This window comes from Boleophthalmus pectinirostris, unplaced genomic scaffold, assembly GCF_026225935.1.
Source record: "Boleophthalmus pectinirostris isolate CB_2022bp ecotype Guang Dong unplaced genomic scaffold, ASM2622593v1 HiC_scaffold_14, whole genome shotgun sequence".
Lineage (NCBI taxonomy): Eukaryota > Metazoa > Chordata > Actinopteri > Gobiiformes > Gobiidae > Boleophthalmus > Boleophthalmus pectinirostris.
Genome location: NW_026571047.1, coordinates 30,066,714 through 30,093,964, shown reverse-complemented (window position 1 = coordinate 30,093,964; position 27,251 = coordinate 30,066,714). Strand labels below are relative to the sequence as shown.

The 27,251-nt window shown below is 39.5% G+C and overlaps 1 protein-coding gene across 1 annotated transcript in view; it reads right to left on the bottom strand.

Moving 5' to 3' along the window:
- The window catches only part of polr3a (polymerase (RNA) III (DNA directed) polypeptide A), a 224,469-nt gene extending 205,502 nt beyond the window's left edge, over positions 1 to 18,967 (bottom strand). The window contains exons 1-6 of the mRNA XM_055150075.1: positions 18,806 to 18,967; positions 13,429 to 13,564; positions 10,892 to 11,029; positions 9,395 to 9,566; positions 7,830 to 7,984; positions 3,942 to 4,181 (exon numbers count right to left, since the gene is read on the bottom strand). Of these exons, the coding sequence (XP_055006050.1) occupies positions 3,942 to 4,181; positions 7,830 to 7,984; positions 9,395 to 9,566; positions 10,892 to 11,029; positions 13,429 to 13,564; positions 18,806 to 18,849 (885 nt within the window). The 5' untranslated portion in view covers positions 18,850 to 18,967. The remainder of the gene's footprint in view (positions 1 to 3,941; positions 4,182 to 7,829; positions 7,985 to 9,394; positions 9,567 to 10,891; positions 11,030 to 13,428; positions 13,565 to 18,805) is intronic.
- Positions 18,968 to 27,251: the final 8,284 nt, after the last annotated feature.

The window sequence follows — 27,251 nt, the reverse complement described above, 5'->3', positions numbered from 1 at the left end:
TTAACTGCGTCCGTATTAGGGGTGGGCATGATTAATCGATTAATCGATAATTGATCATTAAGAATTTCATTGATTACGTTAATTTTAATCGACAAACCGAATGTAGGTTGTTGTGCGTGGCGTGACCAAACAGGGTCCGTACATGTGTCTCTGCATCAGAAGGAGCGAGCAAACACAAACAGTCGGTCAGTCTGCAACGTACCGAAGCACAAATGCATATTTAACGATGATTTGTACAAGAAATTCCACGCTTTCCGTTGCGTTTGGGACAAGTGGGAGGCCATGTGCACAGTGTACAAAGCAGGAACATATGTTTCGGTGTCCAGTGGGAAAAAGCTTTACCAGGTGAGAGTCGCTCAATGTCGATGACGAGTCCCCGCCTCCCTCCCCCCGTACGGTGTCCTGGTTTTGACAAACGCAAATACGGTCAAATAACTACTAACCTGTATTCCACTGAAACATGTCTTTTAATCCAACAGAAAGAGCTGTAGTTTTATCTTCGCTGAGTTTATGCAAATTAGTGATACGGTTTTAAGTTTCGTTTCTGTAAGAGTTGCGCAAAACTGAATTAAACACATTATAATCTCAAACAGATTGATGTGGCTCTAGAGTCGTTACGGTTATATGTCGTAAAGTTGAATTTATTTATGCAGATTAGTAGTGCAGATAATAATAATAATGATGATCATTTTAATATAAAAACGTTAATGATTAATCGATAATCGATCGTTAATTCTTCCGACGATCGATTAAGAAAATTTCATCGAATGCCCATCCCTAGTCCGTATCACTGCCTATGGGTTTGGGTGTCAGGTTCCGGGTGGCTCTCATGTTCTTCTCCAAGTCGGACACGCGAAACATAATAAAACCAAATCCAAGTGGGTTCACAGAGAATATTAAAACACAGCATTGGTTTCAGTGCGGTTGGTTTTTCCCTTCAGGCAGATTTAAGGCAGTGTCCTCCAGCGTCTGACCAGAACTGAAGAAGCAGCTTGGATGAGCATATTTGACCAAAAAATAAACTTTTGTCCAGTTGACAAATTTCTGCTTTGCCTTCCACGAGAAAAGTTACACAGTGCACCTTTAACAAGTGAACAGTCACCTCTGTCCGCAAACTGTCTGTAGGAGTGGATTTACCGTGTCTGAATTCCTCCTCTGTGTTAAGTAGAGAGAAGATGCAAAAAAAATAATAAAAAAAAAAAAACGCAAACTCCCAATAGATTTAAAATGATTAGGATTGGACTTTTAAAGGGTTGTGCAAAAATACTGAAATATCGTTTTGTTTAATTTGATGATACAGTATCGATATCGTGGGCTGCTGTATCGATATTGCGGAGAGTAATTTTTGGTATATTTTACTAAATTATTTTGTGTAAGAGCTATATTTCTGTTGACATTTTCACTGTTTTGAGTAAAATGGGTGATTTTCATATTAATTTTGGACAAACTTACTGGACTTTAGGGGTGTGCTAAAACATCCCAATATCCATATATCATATCGTCTAATGTGATGATAGAGTATCGATATCGTGGGCTGCTGTATCAATATATCGCTAAGAGTATTTTTTGGCATGTTTTACTAAATTATTTCGTTACAGCTACAGTTTTATTGTTTGTTCAGTGGAAGGAAACTCGACACATTTGACATTTTCACTCTTTTGATGATTAAAATGTTTGTGTTTCATATGAACTTTGCACAAAAAGTGGTTTAACAAAGACTTTTAGTATCACAGCCATGATTTAGCCTTTATTTTATCGATTTGAAACATATCGTACTGAACCGAAATGCACTGTACCGAGATATATATCGTATCGTGGCCTATGTATCGAGGTATGTTTTGTATCGGCAGCTTCTTAATGACACCCAGCCCTCGTCTCTAAGGACAAAAGGATTATTGCCCAGGTGCTGATCCTATATTGTCACCGGTTCAGTGGGCGTACTGTACTTTCAGAAACTTTTCAGATTGAATCCAAACCGGGGCTGGCTGCAGGTGGGTTGAGAAAACAGATGCCACGATGCAGGAGTAGCACAAAGCACCCAGCGGTCGTATTTGAAGCAGTGAATATGAGCGGAGGGTAAGAAAGAGGAGAATAAGTAGGTGTTTTATTTGTGTGCAGAGAGAAGGGACTGTTTTTAGCAGCAGGCAGCCCTTAATAAAAATCCAACCAAAAAAGAAGTCCTATATAAATAAACGTGAACTGAATAGAAATGTAGGAAGGAAAACTTTTTAAATATCTTCAATTTAAGTTTTCCATAGAGGTCACCAGCTTGTCTCCATCTAAACAAGCTGGTGACACCACAAGGTCAAGTTACAGGTCAGATCTGTGGAGAGGCCCCTCCTACCAACAAAAGTGAGTTATAGTTAGTGTATCTTGAACTAACCCTTTAACTGTTATGGGGTTACTTTGCTATAGATCTGTTTTGAAAGGGGTTTTATTAAAGTTAGGAGAGATGCTGAAATATTCTAGCCTGATCCATCAGCCGGTTTCACTTCGTGGAAACCGTCTGACCTCGCAGCATTAGGATTCGTTCGCTCTACGGTAGGCGGGTACCTTTTTTTTTTTAACCAATCGCTGTTATTTGGTTATGACATCTGTAATTCACCAGAACGAAACAAAGCAGAGAGTGAACATGTATGTCAACGATCACTGTTGTTTCTGCAATAAAAAATGCAAAGTTTGTATTTGAAAAGGAAGGAAGTCCAAAGGGTTAGGACCGCAACTCAGGTTGGTTCAGCTCTTCGCCAATTTGCCGGTGCGCGGTCTACAACTTCCAGGCTTCTTGCATTCCTAACCTAGTCGCTGAAGGAAAATGAAATTGATCAGAGGCACTAGGTGGCACCAGCCTGGCTAGAAATATTCCACAGTATGGCATTAAATTTGCCCATTTTGCAGATATTCAATCACAGGTGTTTTATTTACTCAAAAATACCTTGAAAAGCAAAGCATGCATGTATTTCTGTTAGTGGGGTCATCTCTCTAAAGGCCGCCACACACTACACACACTGCTTTTCCTCGACTGCAGGGAGGCGTCACCCGACTTTGTGTCTTCGTGTGCGATTCTGAAGTCACTGTGCTCCTCGTCTCTGTGTCAGTCTGACTCTGAGCTGCTCTGTCAGCTCATAACCACCAAACATCAGCGATGCTACGATAACAGCCATTAAAACAAGAGCGTCAGGAGCTGAGGAGTGACGGACACAGAGAGGCAAGATACAAACAAAAATATTGACATACTGATATACCCAGCTCTCATAAAGTGGTAAACTTAACCTGCAGCATCTCATCCACATTATCCATAGAAACTGTCCATCACAAATAATGACCCCAGTCCACAAAACAAAACAGCTCTGTGAATCCAGTTTGAAGTGTTCTTTTAAAGTAAAAAGGTGAGAGTAGTTCCTCCCACGTGTCTGTTTACATCCACAGAGTGCACAGATTGAGGTAAAGCTGCAGCGACAGTGACTCTACTTCCTCGTGGACTTTATCTCCAATGTTTTATGCTCAAAAAATCATGTATGTGAAGTTTTGCACCACATTTCACAAATAATAATATCACAGTTTTGACTTGCATCTAAACTAGAAGGTCATTGCTCTGATCTTTCGAACACTTAAGAGTCTAAAAGCGAGTGGTTTTACTGTAGACAGGAAACAGCTGACGAGATCGCGCTCACAACTTTATATCCTGTGGTGCGCGGACAGATCCCGCTGCAGTCTTTGCGATCGGAGATTTTAAGTCTTGTAAGATTCTCCTCATGTCTGCGCTTTTTGTTGCATGTTTAAAAACTGTTTAAAGACTAAATATCCTGTAGTGTGTGGCGAGCTTTACTTAGCCTGGTTTGGTCTCCATGATGACAAAAAGACAAAAATCTCCATGAAGAAAAGTATTCGACGGACCCTCCAGCCAAAAAGTTACACAGTGCCCCTTTAATGCCCCCACTGACCTTCTTGATGACGTCGTTGAGGAAGATGATCTCCGTGAGCTTCATGGTGAGGTCGTCTTCGTTGGTTCCAGACTTGAGGTCGCTGACGACAGACGGGCGGATACAGAGCGGAGGGACCAGGAGCCGGGTCAGGATCAGGTCTGAAGGTTTTCCCGCCTTTGGATTCATGAGGAGCAAAGGAATGTCCTCCTCTGGAATCCTCCGGAACAGACTCAGCACCAAAAGAGGGTTCAGGTTCTCCTGCAGGAAGAAAGAGGAGGGAAAGAGAGAAATATAGAAATATGGTCAGTTTGTCCTTGAACAAGATACTACTACTACTACTACTACAACTACTACAACTATTACAACTACTTCAACTACAACTACAAACAGTACTACTACAACTACATCAACTATTACTACTACAAACAGTTCTACTACAACTACATCAACTATTACTACAAACAGTACTACTACAACTACATCAACTATTACTACAAACAGTACTACTACAACTACACCAACTACTACAACAACTACACCAACTACTACTACTACAAACAGTTCTACTACAACTACACCAACTACTATTACTACAAACAGTACTACTACAACTACATCAACTATTACTACAAACAGTACTACTACAACTACATTAATTTATTTATTTATTTATTTATTTGATTGGGACAGAGCATGTTAATGAACAAACATGACAACATGAATGTAAACACACCGGATTGTAGCTAAGGCTAATTTCCATCCGTTGTCCCAAGGGCTGGGGTCACAGGGGCCAGACACTAAAATATTGCACACTCCACTCATTATATAGTTCCATTCATTGCACAGTTCCCATTCATTGCACAGTTCCCATTCATTGCACAGTTCCCATTCATTGCACAGTTCCCATTATTGCACAGTTCCCATACATTGCACAGTTCCCATTCATTACACATAGAAAAACAATTAAAATCACAGTGCAGTTATACATGTGTACATGTTTGATTTGACCATAACCAAGTTTTTGTTTGAGCTTTAAAAGAGCTGTATGTGGGGCTTTCTTTCAGGGTCAGTGGAAGACTGTTCCACAGATTTCCACCTTGTACAGATAACACATTCTGACCAAAGGTGGTCCGTCTCTGGGGTATGACCAAGTCACCCCTGGTGGTGGCTCGTGTGGTTCTTATTGAAATGTCTTTACGTTTAATGTAATTATTTAATGGTGGTGGTGCCAGGGAGTGTAGAACTTATAAATTAGACAAGTCCTTTTGAGTTTGACCATGTTGCTAAAATCCAGAAGCCTGTGCTTTTTCAGTATGTGACAGTGGTGGTGGGAAATGGGTTTTTTGTCAAGTATTTTTAGACTTCTTTTATATAGGTTTTCAATGGTTTTAAGTGTTGTGGGGCAGGCAAGAGACCAAGTAGTTAAGCAGTAATCGATGTGAGAGATAATCATTGAATAGAAATAAGTTTTTGCAGCGTTCATGTTTAAGTTATTCCTGATATGACGGAAGTTCTGAATGTTAAACTGGATAACCTGGGATACTTTTTTAACATGACTTTTGAAGGATAGTGTTGAATCTAGAATTACTCCGAGGTATTTAAATTCTGAGACCAGATCAAGTTCAACTCCATTAAAAAACGTTTGATTGCTTCAAATCGGTGTGACGTTTTTGAGAAGTACATGCAGACAGTTTTTTTGGTGTTTAGCAGAAGGCACGAATCCTTGAGCCAGCTATGCACAGATGATAAGGCAACTGTGAGGTCCTCAGCAACTTGCTGAAACTTCTGGCTTGAGTATAGATGACTGCATCATCCGCATACATCTGTGAAAATGTATTTGGACAAGCATTTGGCAGATTGTTGATGAGAGGGAGAATAACACAGGCCCAAGGATTGAGCCCTGTGGGACACCAACATCAGAATCCAACAATTGAGATTTTACCCCATCAACTACCACATACTGTTTCCTGTGTGACAGATATGATGTAAACCATTGGAGAGCTTGACTGGAGATGTTAAACTGAGTCAACCGGGACAGTAGAATCTGATGATTTACGGAGTCAAAGGCTTTCTTCAGATCTAAGAAGACAGCTCCAACACAGGGACTCTTATCAAGCAAGCTCTTTATGTTTTCTGTTAGCACCACAGGGCAGTGTCTGTGGAGTGATGAGCTCGGAAGCCAAACTGTAGTGGGTGTAGTGAGGGTTGGGTGTTTTCTAAATGAGCTTTAAGGAGTTTGACTACCCACTTTCTCAGCTATTTTAGATATAACTGGAAGTATGCTTATAGGCCGATAATTAACCATGTCTGTTTTAGCACACTGATTTAAAAATTGGTGTCACTGCAGCTATTTTCCAATCAGCTGGAACAACAGAAAATTAGAAAGACCCATTTGATAAGATGGGTGATGGGTCGTACAAGAGGATCCTTAAATTCTTTCAGAAGAGTTGTGTTTAAACCAAATGCATCAAGTGCTTTTGAATTTTTCAAGCCTGTAATTAATTTGGCAACTTCATGGTCTGAAATATCAGTGATCTGAACATGTCCATCAACTACTACTACAACTACACCAACTATTACTACTACAAACAGTTCTACTACAACTACACCAACTACTATTACTACAAACAGTACTACTACAACGACACCAACTACAACTACTATTACTACAAACAGTACTACTACAACTACACCAACTACAACAACTATTACTACTACAAACAGTACTACTACAACTACACCAACTACAACTACTACTACTGCTGCTACTGCTACAAGTACAACTACTACTACAACTGCTTCTACAACTACACAACTACAACTACTACTACAAACAGTACTACTACAACTACAACTTGTACTCCAACTACTACTCCAAACAGTACTACTACAACTACAACAACTACCTACTATTACTACAAGTACAACTACTACAACTGCTACTACAATTGCTACTACAACTACTACAACTACAGTCCTACTATAACTACAACTCCTACAACTACAACAACTCCTACTACTACAAGCACAACTACTACTTCTACTACTACAACCACAACTACAACTACTACAAACAGTCCTAATACAACTACTACAAATCCAAACAGTACTACTACAACTACAACAACTTCTACTACTACTACAATTGCCACTACAAGTACAACTACTACTTCTACTACTACAACTACAACTACTACAAACAGTCCTAATACAACTACTACAAATCCAAACAGTACTACTACAACTCCAACAACTTCTACTACTACTACTACTACAACAAGTACAACTACTACTTCTACTACAAGTACAACTACTACTACTACTACGCCAACTACAACTACTACAAACAGTCCTACTACAACTACGACTACTACTACAACGACTACAACTCCAAACAGTACTACTAGAACTACGACAACTTCTACTACTACTACAATTGCCACTACAAGTACAACTACTACTACTACAACTAGCTACTGCTGCTGCCATTACTACTGCTACTACTACTACTACTACTACTACTACTACTACTACTACTACTACTACTACTACTACTACTACTACTACTACTACTACTACTACTACTACTATACCATTGCTAGTGTAGCTCAAAACCACAACTGGCCCAAAAGACGACAAAAATGTGGATGAAATGTACTCTAAATTAAAGGTGCATTGCGTAACTTTTCTGGTGGAGGGTCCGTCAAATGCTTTCACTAAACGGGCATTAAACCTTTTTATCTTCATGGATGGCAACAGTCACAGTGCCATTTTTTTCTAGGTATTTTTGAGCTAAGAAATCAAGAAACAAGCCGGCGACGGACCCTCAACCAAAAAGTTACACAGTGCACCTTTAAACACGCAATAGAAATGCAGCAGGAGTATGTGGAGTATCAGTGTGCTGACCTGTGCTCTGGTCAGGAGAGGCTCTATGATCTTGTTGTGTTCGATGGCCGTGTTAAAAGACTGCATGAACTCGGACACGAACGGATCCACGGTCTTCTTGGTCGTCTTGTATTTCTCATGAATGATCTTCAGGAGGCCACACTTCTTCACTGGACCTGGAATTAAATCAAATATGGTTAAAACAACTGGACACAATGCTGAGACTTTCATATGAAGGTACAGGTGCTGGTGGTGTGGAGGTTTAATGTGATGAGTCCATGGAGTCCAGGTTGGAGTCCAGGTTGGAGTCCAGAGTCCAGGTTGGAGTCCAGGTTGGAGTCCAGGTTGGAGTCCAGGTTGGAGTCCAGGTTGGAGTCCAGGTTGGAGTCCAGGTTGGAGTCCAGGTTGGAGTCCAGGTTGGAGTCCAGGTTGGAGTCCAGGTTGGAGTCCAGGTTGTAGTCCAGGTTTGGGAGTCCAGTCCAGGTTGGAGTCCAGGTTGGAGTCCAGGTTGGCGCCCAGGTTGGAGTCCAGGCTGAGTCTAGGTTGAGTCCCGGCTAGAATCCCGGCTGGAATCCCGGCTGGAGTCTAGGTTGAGGCCTGGTTAAGGTCCTGGGTGAAGTCCAGGATGAAGTCCAGGTTCAAGTCTGGTTGAGGTCCAGGTTGAGGTCCTGACTGAGGTCCTGGCTGAGGTCCCAGTTGACGTCCAGGTTGGCGTCCAGGTTGGCGTCCAGGTTGAAGTCCAGGTTGAAGTCCAGGTTGAAGTCCAGGTTGAAGTCCAGGTTGAAGTGCAGGTTGAAGTGCAGGTTGAGGTCCTGGGTGAGGTCCAGGCTGAAGTCCTGGTTGAAGTCCAGGTTGAAGTCCAGGTTGAAGTGCAGGTTTGAGGTCCTGGGTGAGGTCCTGGTTGAAGTCCAGGTTGAAGTCCAGGTTGAAGTCCAGGTTGAAGTCCAGGTTGAAGTCCAGGTTGAAGTGCAGGTTTGAGGTCCTGGGTGAGGTCCTGGTTGAAGTCCTGGTTGAAGTCCCGGTTAGAAGTCCAAGCTGAATCCGTGAGCACTTTCACCTGGTCTGAACCTGATTTAAGCCCAGTTCTGAAGTAGACTTGGTTTAGTTCTAGTCCTGGTTTAGTTCTGGTGTGATTTAGTCCTTTAGTAAATTCTGAGTCCATTCTCACCTAGTTAAAGCCACAGCATGTAACTTTTTAGCCCACAAATAAAATACAATAAAAGTTTGTTTTTTTTACCCTTTTTGTTGCATTTATTGCATTGACAAACGAGCTTGCATCTCCACAAACCTGACTCTTATTTGGCCTGGAGGAGGGTCACTTCCTGGAAATATTGCTGTAATGTTCCACAGTTTGGCATTAAACTTATCTATGTCCATGGATAATGTTCCAAAGTACAATTTTAACTTTGTATTTCCTTAGAATCATGTAGCCACCTCCAGAAAATTACATACTGTGCCTTTAATTATTGGATAAGTTCTGGTTTGTCATTTTTTAATATCGCCCACCCCATGAAGTTACGAAATTCTTGAACATTTTCTAAAAGTTTCTGATGTGTGTATGACGTGTTTAAACCTGCTCCTCTCACCGTTGTAGGCCGAACAGCTGAGGCAGATGGTCTTTTTGCGGCACTTGTCTGAGATCTTCTTCTTGAGTCCTCGTTTTTGGAGATAGGCCAGGTTTGGTCTCTTCAGATAATCCAGAAACTGCAGCTTCTCCTCCTTTGACAGCATGATCCTCGAGCACGTTTTACAAATCATCTGTACGGAGAACAAATTTACACATGAAAAGAGACGAGAGAAGAGGTTTTCGAGGAAATACATAAGAGACATATATATAGCACAAAGAGAAGGGAACGCATTTCAAAAGTATCTGTGTATTTGTATGTGAATCTGTGTATCATTTGTTCATTTGTTTTTCAATATAAAACCAAAAATAAGAAAACAAACAACTGTTTTCTTCATTATTTGTCTAAAAAACAAAATGAAAAAAAAAAAACAGGTAACGATTGTTTTTTCAGTTTTCGATTTTGTTTTTAAATGATTAATGGAAAAAAAGGGATAACAGCCGTGTTTCCGTGACTTAAACTGTGATGCCGGACTGAACCAGGGCTGAACCAGGACCAAACCAGGACTAAACCAGGTCTAAACCAGGACTAAACTAGAAATAAACTAGGTCCGGGACCAGACCAGAACCAGACCGGGACTGAGACCAGGACTTAGACGGGGACCAGACCGGGACCAGGACCGAGTGAGATCAGGACCAGACTAGGACCGGGACCAGGACCAGTGTCTGAGACCGGGACTGAGACCAGGACCGGGACCAGGTCTGAGACCGGGACTGAGACAGAGACTGAGGCTGGGACCAGACCAGGACTGAAAATTGTTTAGTCATGGTTCAGTCCTAGTTCGGTCCTGGATCAGTCCGTATGTGGCACAAAACTCCAGCATCACAGTTTAAGTTGCGGAAACTGTCGTTGTCAGTTTTTTCAATAATTCATTTAAACACAAAATCGAAAACTGAAAAAACGAATCATTGTCTGTATTTTTCAATTCGGTTTTGGAGACAAATAATGAAGAAAATAGTTGTTTTTTCATTTTATTTTTGATTTTGTATTGAGAAACGAATGATACACGGATTTATGTGTATGCATATATTTTTATTATGGTTATTTTTATGCTTATAAGCAGCCAACGACAATAAAGTCAAAATTTTAAACCCATCTCTTCTCTCTGGCCTTTAATATTACACAGACAGGACAGCTTGGCGTGTTATTGCTTTTTCTTATGTAGCACGTTCTTTATTTTCTTTTCTTCCTTTTGCTTTGTAGAATTATGTGAAGCACTTTGGTCTGAAGTTGTTTTAAATGTGCTGTATGAATACACTAGAACTTAATAAAATGTTTATGGAGACTACAAAATGTACATTTAAGTAATATACTATATAAAGTGAACTAAAAGCCAAAAATTCTCAAACATTTTCTCAGGTTTTGTATGTTACAATAAATCTAGCTGTAAACACGATACTCTGCTGCCATCTATGGACTGCTTAGCTTTCTGCACTTAAAGACTCTGGACCTTTTTACCTGCAAGATTCCAATAATGGCTTTGAAATATCCAACGTGAAAACAAGGTAACTCCAAATCCAGGTATCCATAATGTCCCAAACAGTCGGCCAGATTTTTTCCACAAGTTAAACAGGGACGGTCCTTCTCACTGGTGCCCTGGAATAAAAGAAAGAAAGAGAGCAGAAACTGTAAATTATCAAGAACACATCATTCATATTTAAGTATTAGTAACTGTCTGTTTCATAAAGACATAATATGCATTACACAAACATCCACAGATCACTCTAAATCAAGGGTCTACAAACTTTTTTCTCTGGGGGCCACATTATTTCTCCTGATAATGATGGACAATGACGTTTGCCCTCTCAAGCTCGTATACTTTGTGGCGGGTTTCATAGTGAAGACACAGATTTTATTCTTTTATTCAGTCCTTACACTGAACAAAAAAAATAACCGGTCGTCCACTGTTATTTGAAAACTCTGCACGCTCTGTCAACTTTTCGTACTTTAACATTAGCCATTTTCCTGTCCTTAACCGAACTACAGAACTCTGCACGTGCATCGACTGTCATTGTTCAGTTTCGAGCTTGTCAGATGACGAAAATTCGACAGAAAATTTGGCGGTAAATGTAAATATGTCATATAATTATTTAAATATAAATACCTCATTTAAATATTATTTTTAATTGAAAAAAAAATCAACAAAATGCAAGACACCGACATGTTATTAGTTGCCAAAATGTATTAAAAAAAAAAAAAAAACTAGGCCATGACGACTTTTGAGGATTGCCTCATATTGGCCTTATGAGGCAAGTGGCCAATCAAAGGGGCGTGGAGGGCCGGAGTCTGCCCACGGGCCTTAGTTTGATGACCCCTGTTCTAAATGTTACGTAAAAGCTTAAAAATGTGTATCACTTTTTATTATTAAAAGACATGTGAAATTGGATCGCAAAAGTAAATTTAACTGGATTGATACAAGTAGGGGTGGGCGATATATCGATATTTTAAATATATGAATTCTGACATATCGTATATATCGATATAATGCTTATATTCAATTCTGATTTCATCACTTCTCTTGTTTACCTTCTCTCTCGTCGCCCGCGCGCCCTCGCCTCCCTGATTTTGTTGCTCGTGTCTCCTTCACTCGTCACTATCGCCGTGAACGCCAAAAGTTGGTGCCAGTGAAAAACTTCAAGCACCTTTTCCACCATTTTCAGACAAGAACATCAGCAGCACATCCTCATGTTCCACCGAGTCGTGTCCTTTAGCCCGAAAGAAGCAAAACGAGCTGAGCTGCGTGAGAAGTGCTCTGTTTATGCAAATGAGCCATGTGCTTAAGTTTCGTTTCTGTAAAATGTAAACACACGTGCGCAAAACTGCATTAAACACATTATTATCTCAAACGGGCTGATGTGGCTCTAGAGTCGTTCTGCTTTATATATTGTAAAGTTTAGCAATGTAAAGTTTATTTATGCAGAATATTTTAATTAATAATCTGCTGCAGTGTCACTTGTACAATAGTGTTTGGAAACGTTTGATTTGATCTGCAGTGGATTGTGGGATTAAACCTCAGAGCTCCTCACTGCTGGATAGAAACATGGATCTGTTAAAACATCCTGAGCTTCTTCTGCTCAATGAGCTCATGGTTATGATTATGGTCTGGAGAACAGAGTTAATGCAAAGATGAACTTGTGTTGAGTTGTTTTATTTATGAATGAAAAGAAGAAAATATGTATTATTTATTTTATTTTACAGTTAAATTATTATTTATGTAATTAGGGTTTTTTGTAATCTTAAATGTTCTTAAATGTTAAACTGTCGACCTCTTACACTTCAATTTAAAAAAAAGGACCTTGTGGAATTTGGCAGATTTGTTTTTGCAGTTTATAGTTTTAGGGGTTATTTTTTCTTGAACATATATCGAGATATATATCGTATATCGAGATATAGCAAAATATATCGAGATCTATTTTTTGATCCATATCGCCCAGCCCTAGATACAAGTATGGAACTGGAAAGTAAAGGACAGGTAGACATAGGTCAGTGTGAAATCTTACGGTTGGTGTAAATAGATGTAGTGAGAAAAAATGTGAGTGTAATTGGAATAAAATAAAACAAGACGGTAGATTTATGCAAAGTGGATGTTATAAAAAGTACACCACTTTAATATTTTATGCCATCAAAGTGGAGGTTAAGGTTTTACTTCATTGCAAAAACGAAGAATGTTTAAAAAATATACATGTAAATAATAGGGATGAGACAAGTTCTCGTGCCACAAGAAAATTATCTTTTTTTTTTCTCTTTACATTTGCCTTGGATAAAGAAGGATAACTTGGCTGAGTAAAACTATAAAATTAAATAAATAAAACGATTGTGAAGCCAAAATTATGAACTAAACGGCACAATTTATTCAAAATTATATCAAAATCTTGTCTTGTCTCGTTCCCGTGCGCCGAATCCTGTGACTCTTTCTCTGTGTCTCATCTTGTAGAAATTGTCTTGTGTGTTTGTGAAGTGTTGTGAAGTGCGCTTGTGTCTTTGTGTCTTCGTACCATGCGGTGGTCCAGGACTCCGTGGGCCAGAGGAGTGCGTCTCGGGTCTTGGCTGTACAGGTTTTTACTGACCACCTGAATGTGAGCCTGCTGCCTCATCTGCTCCGCCGACTTCATCCCAAAACAGATGTGGCTTCTGCAGACACAAACGACAGAGAAGGATCAGTGCGTACAGTTTAATGTCCAGTAAAATGAGAACTAGAATTACCAAAACAACACCAAAATTAGATCTGATTTGTCGTGTGTGTTTACAGCACAAGAGAAAAACTCCTGGTGGCACGTATCAGTTTTAAAGTAATTGTTGTACTTAGAAGACAAAGTACAATGAAACACAGTCTGTACTCTTTTGAAAAACTGAAAGCTAATGAGTTTTCAACAACTAAAGCAGAAATTCGGTTTGGAAGATAAAGACTTTTTTAGATATTTGAAATACATCACAGTACAACTAATACATTGTTGTGGAGAGAATATTGCTGGAAGAATTTGACACGTTTTTTTTTCATTAAACCTAAAATCAAGAGTAGGCAGACCTCCGCCTCGCAGGAGCACTGGAGGTTGTGTGGAGAAATGGATGCAGATCACACTTGTGTTTTGGAGTTGCCTGAAAATTAGGGTATACTGGGAACAATTAAATTTATTTTATTATTATAATTTTTTTTAATAGGGACAGTGCATATTAATGAACATCTACAACATTGCAGTGTAAATATGCCAGATTATAGCAAGACTGCTAATTTCCATCTGTAGTCCCTCGGCAGGTAACACCACAAATTTAAACAAAGCAAAAACAAGTAACAAATCTATACTAAAAGTGTCCACAAGTCTGTTTTTTCTTTAGCCACTCTTTTAAGTAGGACCTGAAGGTGGCAAGAGTTGAAGTTTCTCTTATTGATAGTGGCAGACTGTTCCAAAATGTTGTGCCTCTGACTGAGACACATCTTGTCTGAATGTTGTGCGTCTGTGTGGGACGTCACAGTTCCCCCGGGCTGTGGCCCTAGTTCCCATCCCACTCAGTCTTTACTTTAATAAAATCCTGTAATGGAGGAGGGGCAAGTCCATGCAAAACTTTATAAACAAAACATCCATATTTAAAACCAATAAAATTATTAAAATTAAGCAAATTATACTTGTCTAAAATAGTGCAACGGTGAAATGAGAATGGTTTCTTGTCCAATATTTTTATGGCTTTTTAAAAAAGTGGTTCGATGGGTTTGAGTGTTGTGCCAGCAGCGAGTGACCATGTGGTTATGCAGTCGTCTATATGGGACAGAATCATGGAGTGTAAAAACATTCGTGCCGCATATAAAGTCATAAAAGGTCTTACTTGTCTAAAATTCACTAAGTTAAAATTAACAGTTTTTGTAAGGCGCATAATGTGTTTCTTAAATGTCAATGTCGGGTCCAATGTCAGTCCCAGGTATTTAAACTCTTTAATAAGGCAAAATGCAGGTTTAAAGGGCCCATCTCATGCAAAATAACTCTTTTCACATTGTATCTTCTGCACATAAACAAGCACAATTTGGGTTTTGGAACATCCATTTTTTACACAGTAGTTATGAAATCTTACTGATTTCTTGGAGGCATTACAGACCAGGAACTGTGAAAGTCTGACTATTGCTCATCCTGAGAAAGCACAGGCTCCTGCCCTCCAAACGTGACGTAGGCTCTGAGTGAGCCGCCCTTCCTCCGCCATCTCAGGGAGGGAGGGGGAGACAGACGTGCACCCTGATAGTGGCAGGAATAAACTTTTATTCATCATGGAGATACAGCGCGTTCAGCCGCATGTGTTGGACCCGGAATCGGACGAGGACATTGAGGAGCACGAAGCTCAAGCACCGCGTCCACATCAGCTGAACATTACTATTGGTAAAGTTTTAATAAACACTAGGAGATTATCTTATTATATCGTGTTCACTGCAGTGTAGAACAATGAGCTTATGCTGTCACTTTTGTTTAGGTGTTCATGTGGGAATTGTCAGACGATGTGGGGTGGAGGCGGGGCAGAGGCAGTGGAGCAGGGGAGCGGGGCGGGTGCGAAGCGCTTTCTGCTACGTCAAATGTGTGATAAGTGTATCTGCCGCGTCATCGTTGTAGCAGCTTTAGGTCGTTGTCACGTGGGAGGGTGGCAGAAATACGCTGCAATTTGTTAAAAAAAAACGCCGACTCAATCTAAAAAACACTTCGGCGACAAATACAAGGCCCACACATCACTCTTAGAAGGTAGAAAGCTCTGAAAAGTTGATTTTGCATGAGATGGGCTCTTTAACTAGTATTCTGGGTGATGGACTTCTAAACACTTGTCTGGTGATGTACTGTAACTGGGAAATATATCAGATGTAGTAAGGATGGAAGGATGACATGTATCTGACAAAAATTGCTCTAGCTGTGTTTAGTGGAAAAGTCATTATCTAGTTTATCATAATTAGTTGATTTGTTTACATCCTTGTCTGTTTTTGTCTTCTGTGTGCTGTTTTTATGCTTTTTATATTGTTCTCTGAGGCTTGTACAGCACTTTGTAACCCTAGGCAAGGCAAGGCAAGTTTATTTGTATAGCACAATTCGTACACAAAGTAATTCAAAGTGCTTTACAGAATAAAAAATACATTAAAATCATAATAAAAGCAAATCAAAACATAAATAATCATAAAGATTAAAATTAAAAAACATACATTGGAGAGAAGAGTGCGGAATGAAAACCTTTCAGTTATATGCACAGTCAAACAGAAATGTTTTGAGTCTGGATTTAAACAGCGTCACAGAAGAGTCTGTCTCACATGTTCAGACTGTTCCAGGTTTTAGCTGCATGAACCTGAAACGCTGACTCCCCTTGTTTAGTCGTGACTCTGGGCACCAGCAGGAGGCCGGTCCCTGAGCTCCTCAGAGTGTGAGATGGTTCATATGACACTAACATGTCACAGATGGATTTTGGTGCTCGGCCATGGAGAGACTTTGTTAAGAAGCCAGGCCTGAGCAATGTGGCCTGTGTCTCACTCCTTCTAAAATAACTCTAACAATACTTAAAATATCACTTAGACAACACTTTAAATATCACTTAACCTTAGAAAACACCATATAACATACCCCTATACATTAGATTAAATTCATACCCCTGCTTACCCTATCTCATATCATTTGCCAGACACTTACTTATTCTTAACAGTACCTCAAAGCATTCAAAACATTGCAGATATTAACTTATTCACAGCAGTGCCTCAAAACATTTCTCTAGATTTAGCTTTACACCAAACATTGCAAATATTCACTTATCCTTAGCAGTGCCTCAAAACCTTTATCCAAATTCAGCATTGCATCAAAACATTGCATCAGAAAATTTCCCCAACATTGCGTTTTATCAGATAACTCACCTAGGATGACTGGACTTGCTCGTGGTAGGAATATATATATGTACATTAATTAAAGGGAGAGACTCAACAAAAGATCCCAACAAGTGATTTGTCTTTGTCTTATTTTCCGGCTTTTTATTGATTTTATGCGCTACTCATGTGGCTGATACCATCGTTCGTCGTTGTGCAAAAGTTCGCTTACTTCAAGATTTTTAGGCGTGGAAAGCTCACAACAGGATGACTGTGACCAGCTCACTCGGTAGCTGCTATTTTACTTAAAAGCTCATACAAAAACAATTAGGACAAATCACTATGCAAGTACCCTTTTGGAGAAATTACCCTGTGACCGGGTAAGCTATAAAGCGCTGCCTAGTCCAAAATTGGAGATCTGACCTCCTTAGCAGAATTACACCGGAGGGGCCAATGCCAACCGAATCAGGATCACAATTCTATGCAGATTTTTTCAGTATTTATACCTATGGTCACAGGACTCCACCCAGGTACATGCAAAGCGATTAAGACGTCACATATAGCACACATTTTCTAAGAATAGACAACACTTTGGAAACCGCAACATTGCTTCACAGGCAAGCCGCCTCTTCAAGCCCAGGCGCGAGGTTCAACTATCAAAAGAACAGGAAGCTCGCGCCTGGTTACATGTTCTTGCACACAAGTATAGCATATAAAAAACAATGTCAAACAAGGGTCAACTGTCAAAAGAGCAGGAAACCCTTGTTTGCATGCTTTCTGCACACAAACATGGCAGTTACAAAAAATAATATCAAACAACCCAACCTGAAAATTAAGTTGGATGAATCAAATAAATCAATTTAAAAGAAACAAGTCAGGTTAAATCAAAATAAAACAAGTAACTTATGTTAATATAGATCACAAAAATGCCTCTATCATCTAAATCAATCATTTTAAAACTTCTAATGTTCTAAAAGCTATTCGTTTAATAAAATAAAGCATTCTGAACATCTTCATCTGAATGTCAGGAGCCCCTCAATGGAATTTACGCCAAAACCTTCATCTTTTAACCGACCCGGGTGAGCTCTCCTGTGGCCGAGGGGGGGGTTCACGACAAACTTGTACACAAGCAGAGCTGCTTTAAAGTCTATTCTCTGAGCCACAGGAGCCAGTGCAGAGACCTGAGCAGAGGACTTATGTGCTCATACTTCCTAGTTCGAGTAAGGACCCGAGCTGCAGCGTTCTGGATGTTCTGCAGCGTCTCACAGCTCGTTTGGAGAGACCAGTGAGCAGAACATTACAGTATCTAACCTACTGGAGACAAATGCATGGATAAGTTTCTCCAAGTCTGATTTAGACAGTAAACCTTTGATTTTTGCTATGTTTTTTAGATGGTAAAAGGCTGCAGATGTTATTGATTTGATGTGGCTGTTAAAGTTCAAGTCTGAGTCCATTATTACAAATATATTTTTTGCCTGATTTGAAGGTTTTAGAGAGAGAGACTGGAGGTGACTGCTGACACTGTCCCTTTTAAAACCCTAGGTTTTAAATGTGCTTTATAAATATTTATTATTGATTATCATTAATAATAAACTGACACCATTTTACATTCTGGATTACACATAAAAGCATAAAAGCCCTATTTGTATTACTATTATTTAATTTAACACAGGCTTTTGAGTGATGCTGCTAAAATATCTTAAATGTTTAATATTTTTTGCTCAATTATTACCAAGTTATGTTACTTTATGTTGATTTTAACAAAACAACTCACATCAAAATCACGTTTTTGCAGAAGAATTTATCAAGAAGTGAGCAAAATTACATAGAAGATCAATATTTTTTATCAGTCAATATTTAATTGTCAAAAATACTGACTTATGCAAACATTAAATAATCACTTCAGTATAATTTAGACCCCTACAAACACATAAAAACATGGATAGTTTTGTTGAATAAATTAGTTATAAAGTTGCGTGTTTTTTCGCGTCGTAAACTTCCACATGCTAACCGGTATGCTAAGACTGGAGCTAACATGCTACAGCTTTAGCATTTATACTTACATCTTTTTGGCCACGTCTGTCTCCCTGAATTGCTCCTTCACCATTCTGGCGCTTCGTTCTCACACTTCGATAAAAGAAATTGAGTTTAGATTTATATTTTCAACATTATTTTCTACGCTGGGAGCTGCACGTTGCCCATGTTTTGGTAAAAGATGTGACATGTGAATCTCAGCGGCGCGTTCACGGCGGTGGTAAAATGCACGCACTGCTTTATACTTGACTATAAAAGTACAAGAAATAAAAAATTTAATAGATAATATGATGTAAAATGAATATATATTGTTAAGAGCACGTTTTGTAGACATAAAAGTAATTGTATACTTGCTTAATTTGTATCTTGTATAGAATTAGTGTAGAAACGTATCATATATTTTTGATTATACTTTTTTCATGACGATATATTGTTGAAATTCATGCACATCTTTCTCAAAAATACTATTGTAAATGACTAACGAAAGGACAAATGGAAATTACGATAGATAGTTTATAGTATATACAAGAAAAATGGTCGTTTTGATTGAAGGACTGACAGTTCCAAGTGTTACGCTGGTCATGAATGCGACAAAGCTCAACGATAGAGGAAAAGAAGATAAACATTGGAGTGTGTTGAAAGATGCTGCCAACTAGTGGTGATCATTAGTACTACATCAACCTTGTTTTAGTAATAAATACAAGACTTATTTTAATATTAGGGTAACATTTTTACACGTTTCATCACAGTGAAGTGTTAAGTTTTGCATATATATTTATTGCTTTTTCGTATAAACAAAATAAACAGCATGATAAAAACAATATAAATATTTGCTCGTTCATATATATGACACATAAATACACCCATTTAAAAATTTAAATGCCCTATTCATAACAGCTGAGATCTCAAGTCCAGTATACATCAAAAAGTTCCCAAATCTGCTTGAAAATATTATGATGAAGCCGACACATCGAGAGGTAATCGAGAGAAACAAAACTCAGAACCATTTTCTGATATCCAATTCACTATTAGAGTTTTTCTAGCACAAAAATCCAGCATCCCGTACAATTTTCTATTATACTTGTCCTTCTTCCTCCTTTTTGTATTTCCAGAATTGTTGCACTTTTGGACAAGACCCAAAACAGTGTGTAAAGTAAAGGTACCAGTCTCACTCTTACACTTCAAACACAAAAGCGAAGAGCTGGGTTTAAATTGGTTAAGTCTTTCTAAATATATTGGGGTGGTGTTAAATTTTGTTTAGTTTAAGATCAAAATGCACGTGCTGTTATCCCTAATTCTGCATTTTTAACTTCTAGTATCCTCAAATCAAAGTTAAATGCAACTTATACAATGAAGGAAATCTCCCAAATCAAAATAAATTCAAATTCTCCCATTTTCTAAGCTAAATACAAACACTGGTCAGCCTGATTTTTATTTTTTTTACTCTTTTTTTTTATTATAATATATTGTGATATGTGAGCTATTGCGTCCAAGTTATTTCCCTTGTAGTTTTATAAAGTTTGTCTTATGTCTGATGTCTTATGTATTTGCAGTCTCATGTTTCGCCTCTAGATGGCAGTATGCTCATCCTTTTCATTTCTTTGGGACAATTCAAAGGTTGTAAATCTTGGTCTTGTAAATTTAGTTGCTAACCTGTTCTACGTTGAGTATTTTGCAGATTAATTAGAACATGTACAATCCAAATCCAAATGTTTTATAAATATGTCAGTATATATACTTTCTACTTTCAATGTATTTATTGATTTATTTCAGTGGTTTACTTTATTATTTTTAAAGTTTTTTGGATCTTAAGTAACATATTCAAAGTATTTCTAATATTTTGTGTGTTATCTGTTTACTTCTTCTCTGTCTTAGGTTAGTTCTGGTTTAGAACTGGTTAAGTCCAAGTTTAGTTCAAGTTTAGTTCAAGTTTAGTTCAAGTTTAGTTCAAGTTTAGTCCTTCACAGTCTTGGGTTAGTTCTAGTTTAGACCTGGTTTAATCCAAGTTTAGTCCCTGTTTAGTCACTGTCTTGGGTTAGTTCTAATTCAGACTTGGTTTAGTCGTAGATTATTCCAAATTTAGTCCAAGTTTAGTCCAATTTTAGTTCAAGTTTAATCCCTCTCTGTCTTGGGTTAGTTCTGGTTTAAACCTGGTTTAGTCCCAGTTTAGTCCCTCACCAGCTTGGGTTAGTTCTTAGGTCCAAGTTTAGTCCAAGTTTAGTCCCTATTTAGTTCTTTGCTGTCTTGGGTTAGTTCTAGTTTAAACCTGGTTTAGTCCAAGTTTAGTCCAAGTTTAGTCCAAGCTTATTCCTTCGCTGTCTTAAGTTAGTTCCTGTTTAGACCTGGTTTAGTCCAAGTTTAGTCTAGTCCCCGTTTAGTCCTTCACTGTCTTAGTTTTAGTTTAAACCTAGTTTAGTCCAAGTTCAGTCCTTCATTGTCTTGGGTTAGTTCTAATTTACACCTGGTTTAGTCCAAGTTTAGTCCTTCACTATCTTTCGTTAGTTCTGGTTTAGACCTGGTTTAGTCCAAATTTGGTCCAAGTTTGGTCCAAGTTTAGTTCCTGTTTAGTCCCTCACTGTCTTATTTCTAGTTTAGATCTGGTTTAGTCCAAGTTTAGTCCCTCACTATCTTTGGTTAGTTCTGGTTTAGACCTGGTTTAGTCCAAGTTTGATCCAAGTTTGGTCCAAGTTGAGTCCAAGTTTAGTGCCTGTTTAGTCCCTCACTGTTTATTTCTAGTTTAGACCTGGTTTAGTCCAAGTTTAGTTCCTGTTTAGTCCCGCACTGTCTTGGGTTAGTTCTCGTCAAACCTGGTTTAGTCCTTCTGAGTCTTGGGTTAGTTCTGATTTAGTCCAAGTTTAATTTAGTCCCTCACTGTCTTGGGTTAGTTCTTGTTTAAACCTGGTTTAATCCAAGTTTAGTCACTGTTTAGTCCCTCACTGTTTTAGGTTAATTCTGGTTTAGACCTGGTTTAGTCCTATTTTAATCCCTGTTTAGTCCTTGTCTGTCTTGCATTAGTTCTGGTTTGGATCTAGTTTAGTCCAAGTTTAGTTTAGTCCCTCACTGTCTTGGGTTAGTTCTGGTTTAGACCTGGTTTAGTCCAAGTTTAGTCCAAGTTTAGTCCCTGTTTAGTCCCTGTTTAGTCCTTCACTGTCTTGGGTTAGTTCTGGTTTAGACCTGGTTTAGTCCAAGTTTTGTCCAAGTTTAGTGCCTGTTTAGTCCTTCTGAGTCTTGGGTTAGTTCTGGTTTAGTCCAGGTTTAGTTTAGTCCCTCACAGTCTTGGGTTAGTTCTAGTTTAGACCTGGTTTAGTCCAAGTGTAGTCCCTGTTTAGTTCACACATAACAAATGCATTTTTCTGTCAGTTTAAACACTAATTTATCGATAATTGATTAAATAAATTCGAACCAGAAGAAAAAAAAAAAAATCACCAAATAAAAAAAATAAATAAAAACTTGTCTCATCTTATAAAACGTAAACACTGTCTTTACACCGCTTTACTCTTTCGAATTAATCCTCAGAAACTGACGCATTTCTGTTTAATTAGAGCCTATTGAGTCGAGTTTCCTTTCTAATCTGATTTAAATAAATAATATCTTGACGCTTTGACGCGAGCCGTGATTTCCTCTGATTAATCGTCCTTTGTCGTCACCACCACCAACGGTGAAAATTACCGAACTGAATCACTTTTTTTTTTTTTTTTTTCATTTTCTCATTTCGCTCGCTCTCAGATCCGGGGGAAAGGTTTGTTAATTAAAACTCCATGTCTGGCTGTTTCCAAATCCGTTTCTTCAAGAGTATAAATGTATAAACTAAACCAGGACTGAACCAGGACTAAACCAGGACTGAAAAGGACTAAACCAGGACTAAACCAGGACTGAACCAGGACTAAACCAGGACTGAAAAGGACTAAACCAGGACTAAACCAGGACTGAACCAGGACTAAACCAGGTCTAAACCAGGACTGAACCAGAACTAAACCAGGACTGCACCAGGTCTGAACCAGGACTGAACCAGGACTAAAACAGAACTGAACTAAGGCTAAACCAGGACTGAACCAGGACTAAACCAGGACTGAACCAAGGACTGAACCAAGGACTGAACCAGGACTAAACCAGGACTGAACCAGGACTAAACCAGGACTGAACCAAGGACTGAACCAAGGACTGAACCAGGACTAAACCAGGACTGAACCAGGACTGAACCAAGGACTGAACCAGGACTGAACCAGGACTAAACCAGGACTAAACTAGGACTAAAACAAAACTGAATCAGAGCTGAACCCGAACTGAACCAGGACTAAAACAGAACTGAACCAGAACTAAACCAGGACTAAACCAGGACTAAACCAGAGCTGAACCAGGACTATACCAGGACTAAACCAGGACTGCACCAGGTCTGAACCAGGACTATACCAGAACTGAACCAGAGCTGAACCAGGACTAAGAAAGGTTTGTTAATTAAAACTCCATGTCTGGCTGTTTCCAAATCCGTTTCTTCAAGAGTATAAATGCTGCTGTATGTTCAAACATCTGTCCCGGGAATGGCGGTCTTAGCAAATATTGGCGTTGGAAGTCTTAGCTTTAGTTTTCCTCGGGGAGAGCTCGGCAAATTCCCTTTAAGTGGCTCGAAAACTCAAAGGGCCGGCCGTAATCGCGCATAAACATACAGCCACTCATCGCGTCTCTACGGGGGAATTAAACTCGCCGTGAACCCAAAATCGAGGGCTATTTCTGGCCGAGGAGATTCGAGAACTGGGCCAAAATAGATAAAAACATTTGGGTGACTATTTAAAAAAAAAAAAAAAAAAAGGGAAATATAAATCAGTGCGTGCAGAAAAGTAAAAATGTTATGATTAATGACTTTAAAACTGTAATGTGTTTGTAATGTGTTGATTTATTGTTTCTGTCGTTTCAAAGTGATTTGTTAAATTATAATATTACTGTGTTTAAAATGTAAAATATGACACGAATATTGCAGCACTTTTAATTTACTCTCAACAAAATAACTGCGAAGATGCTGAACTACTTGAACCAGGACTGTGCCGTATATAAACCAGGACTGAACCCAGGACTAAACCAGGACTAAACCAGGACTAAACCAGGACTAAACCAGGACTAAAACCAGGACTTAAACCAGGACTGAACCAGGACTAAACCAGGACTGAACACTAAACCAGGACTGAACCAGGACTAAACCAAGGACTGAACCAAGGACTGAAACAGGACTAAACCAGGACTAAACCAGAACTAAACCAGGACTGAACCAGGACTAAACCAGGACTGAACCAAGGACTGAACCAGGACTAAACCAGGACTGAACTAGGACTAAACCAAAACTGAATCAGAGCTGAACCCGAACTGAACCAGGACTAAAACAGAACTGAACCAGGACTAAACCAGGTCTAAAACAGAACTGAACCAGGGCTGAACCAAAACTAAACCAGAACTGAACCAAATCAGGTTTAAACCAAAATTAAACCAGGTCTAAACCTGGTCTAAATCAGGACTAATCTTGGACTAGAACTTGGAAGTGCCTTGCAGACAGGGTGTCTGTGCATCAGCTGCGTTTAGCCCCGTGTGGCGTGGAGTTTTGCGTCGGTCCTTTCGCCTGCGGTCACCTGACGGTCGCCGTGGGCGCGTCTCCGGCTTTTCACCGATGCTGATGTCGTGGTGATTTTAGCGAATTTGCATTAAGAAAAACGAAAAACCCACCACGTCAATCCAGGTTAAAATGCATTGTAACACGCATTACTGACATTTGTGTCGAGTAAAATATTACAAGTTTTTCCCCTGTAATACCGAACATTACTGCGTTACAGCAAAAAGCAACACATTACAGTAATTCGTTACTTTTATAACACGTTACTCCCAACACTGATGCGTGGATTTCGTGTTTTCGGTTTCTATTCTGAGTTGGTTTGTTGGTGGGATGGTGCCGTGGTAAATATTTATCGTAGTTTTACATAAACACGGTCAGTTTGGATGCAGCAACATCGAAAAGATATTTAAAGTCAGCAGTCCATCCTCTTCGCAGTTAAAGATGTGTGTCACTTTTCTGATCTATCATATGCTTTTCTTCATGGAGATGTGGACCATATTTTTCGGACTATAAATCGCACTTTTTTTCATGGTTTGGGTGTTTCCTGCAACTTATACTCTGGTGCGACTTATATATTAAAATTTTCACACTGACAAGAAGGCGCTCAAGTCTTGTGTGTCAGTATCTGCTGCTCCTGTTCCTCCTGTACCACTGTCACTTGGCTCTACTGCACATGTCTCCTGCAGAAAGAGCCTCAAGTAGGGAAATATTCAGTCAAAAACGATAATCGAGAAGCAGAAAGAAAGTTTGGAGTGAGCGAGAAACTTGTGACACCGGGAGGATGCACCATGAAACTTTCCTGAAGTCACTGGATGGATGGACAAAGTCTGGACTTCAGTGACACAGAAACCATCCTGTCGGGATTCAGAAAGACCAGAATAATTCTAACTGGAACTGATGCTGAGTCTGACGACAGCGACACAGAAGAGGAAGCGGCGCTCTGTTTATTTTCTGGGCTATTAGTCGCGGACGGCCGCGCTCTCCGCAAGCCAGAGCGCCCTATACATGAATCCACTCGAGTGTCCCAGCACGACTTCAGTAAACTACAAAGCCGCACCACCCGCAGAACACACAAACACACACGGAGCAGACAGCGACCGCACAGAGAACACACCCCACAGACACACTCATCACTCCACGCCGACGAGGAACGGAACGGAGGAACGAACCGAAAAAGCGAGCGCAATGTGCCACTTCTAGACACGACTGAACAACTGAGTCACTGCGAACACGCCGACAATCCGTTGGTCCCAGACAGCACCTCCCTACACGCCACAACTGAACAAAGCCCAGAGTCACCGTGAACGACACAAACAAACAAAACCACTCACCCATCACACTGTTGTGTTTCCTTTAAAGTCCGGTGCGGTTTATTTGTGAAAAAAGTTCGAAAATAGACCATTTAATGACAGTGCGCCTTATAATCCAGAGCGACTAATAGCCCTGAAAATACAGTACCTCCAGAGGTTGAGGCCGAGTTGCTCAGAAGTGACACTGAGGATGAAGAATTGAATGGATTTAGTGATTTGGAGTGAGATGGAGAGTTTGTTAAACTTGTTCTGTTCTGTTGTTTATGTTATAGTTTATCTGAAGAACTGTTCATATGTGACGTTAACAGTCTGTTGTTCTCTCTTCTATTGTTTTTACTAGAACTTGACTTTCAAGATGAAATGTCGGTTCCTGGTCTCTGATTTTATAAAATAAATTTCCCCCAAAAAGTGCGACTTATATTTAAGGCATGTCCCGATCAAATTTTTTTGCCCTCGAATCCGAGTCCTTTGATTTTGATTATCTGCAGATACCGAGTCAAAAGAATAAGATCCAAGGTGTATGGGGGGATCAGATGGTTTAACTTCTTAGGTTCTTTTTAAAGACAATGCAGTAAAGGTATTTACCTTGTTGACATGTTTCGGCTGCTAGTAGTAATTTTGATGCTGCCGTCTGCGATGTGGTGGATTTTAATGTCCAGAAAAGACATGGCTCCGTCTTTCTCCTCCTCGCGTGTGAATTGAATATTACCTGTGTCGTCTTGTGTGTTGAGATGGTCCGTGAGTTCTTGTGTGTGTCCTTGCTGTATTTTCTCCAGGATGTCATCTACGTAGCGTTTCCAAAAGGTTAAAGGGCATTGTGGTGGTGCGGTGTTGAAAGCTTTCTGTTCCAGGTCCTCCATGAAAAAACTGCTCATTATTGCTGATAGTGGATCTCCCATTGCGAACCCCTCTTTCTGTCTGTAAATTATGCTGTTGTACTGAAAATATGTAGATTTGGCCACGAAACGTAATAATTGTGTAATGTCATCAACTGTTAGATTTGTGCGTTTTTTGAGTGTTCTGTCCTTTTTAAGTTTTTCCTGTACTATGCGTAGTGTGACATCCACGGGTGTTTTTCTCCGGTGCTACTGTAATGTTTTTTAGTTCCTGTGCCAATTGTTTCGCATTCTTGCAGTGAAATTTTGTTTGACCGATGAGTGGTTTTATTATTTCGACCAGGGCTTTGGATAAATTGTATGTGACTGAACCTATGCTATCGACTATCGGGCGGAGCGGCGTGTCTGTTTTGTGAATTTTCGGGGTTCCGTAAATGCGCGTAAATGAAGACGGCTTGCAGCTCGCAGCCGAAACATGTCAACAAGGTAAATACACTTGACTGCATTGTCTTTAAAAAGAACCTAAGAAGTTAAAGGTTGTATAGAGGATTTTTTTAAGGGAAGAGAAATACAGCGACAGTCCTTGTGCGCGTTCAGAATTACTGTTGAAGTTTCCTGTCTAGAAGTAATTCAGCGACCGACGCGTCAGTTTTTAGACCCTTCGTCTGCTTCGGTCGCGCCATCGCTGGACGAGGTCTCCGAGAATCACCTCAGTTTGGCTTTGCTCCTTTTC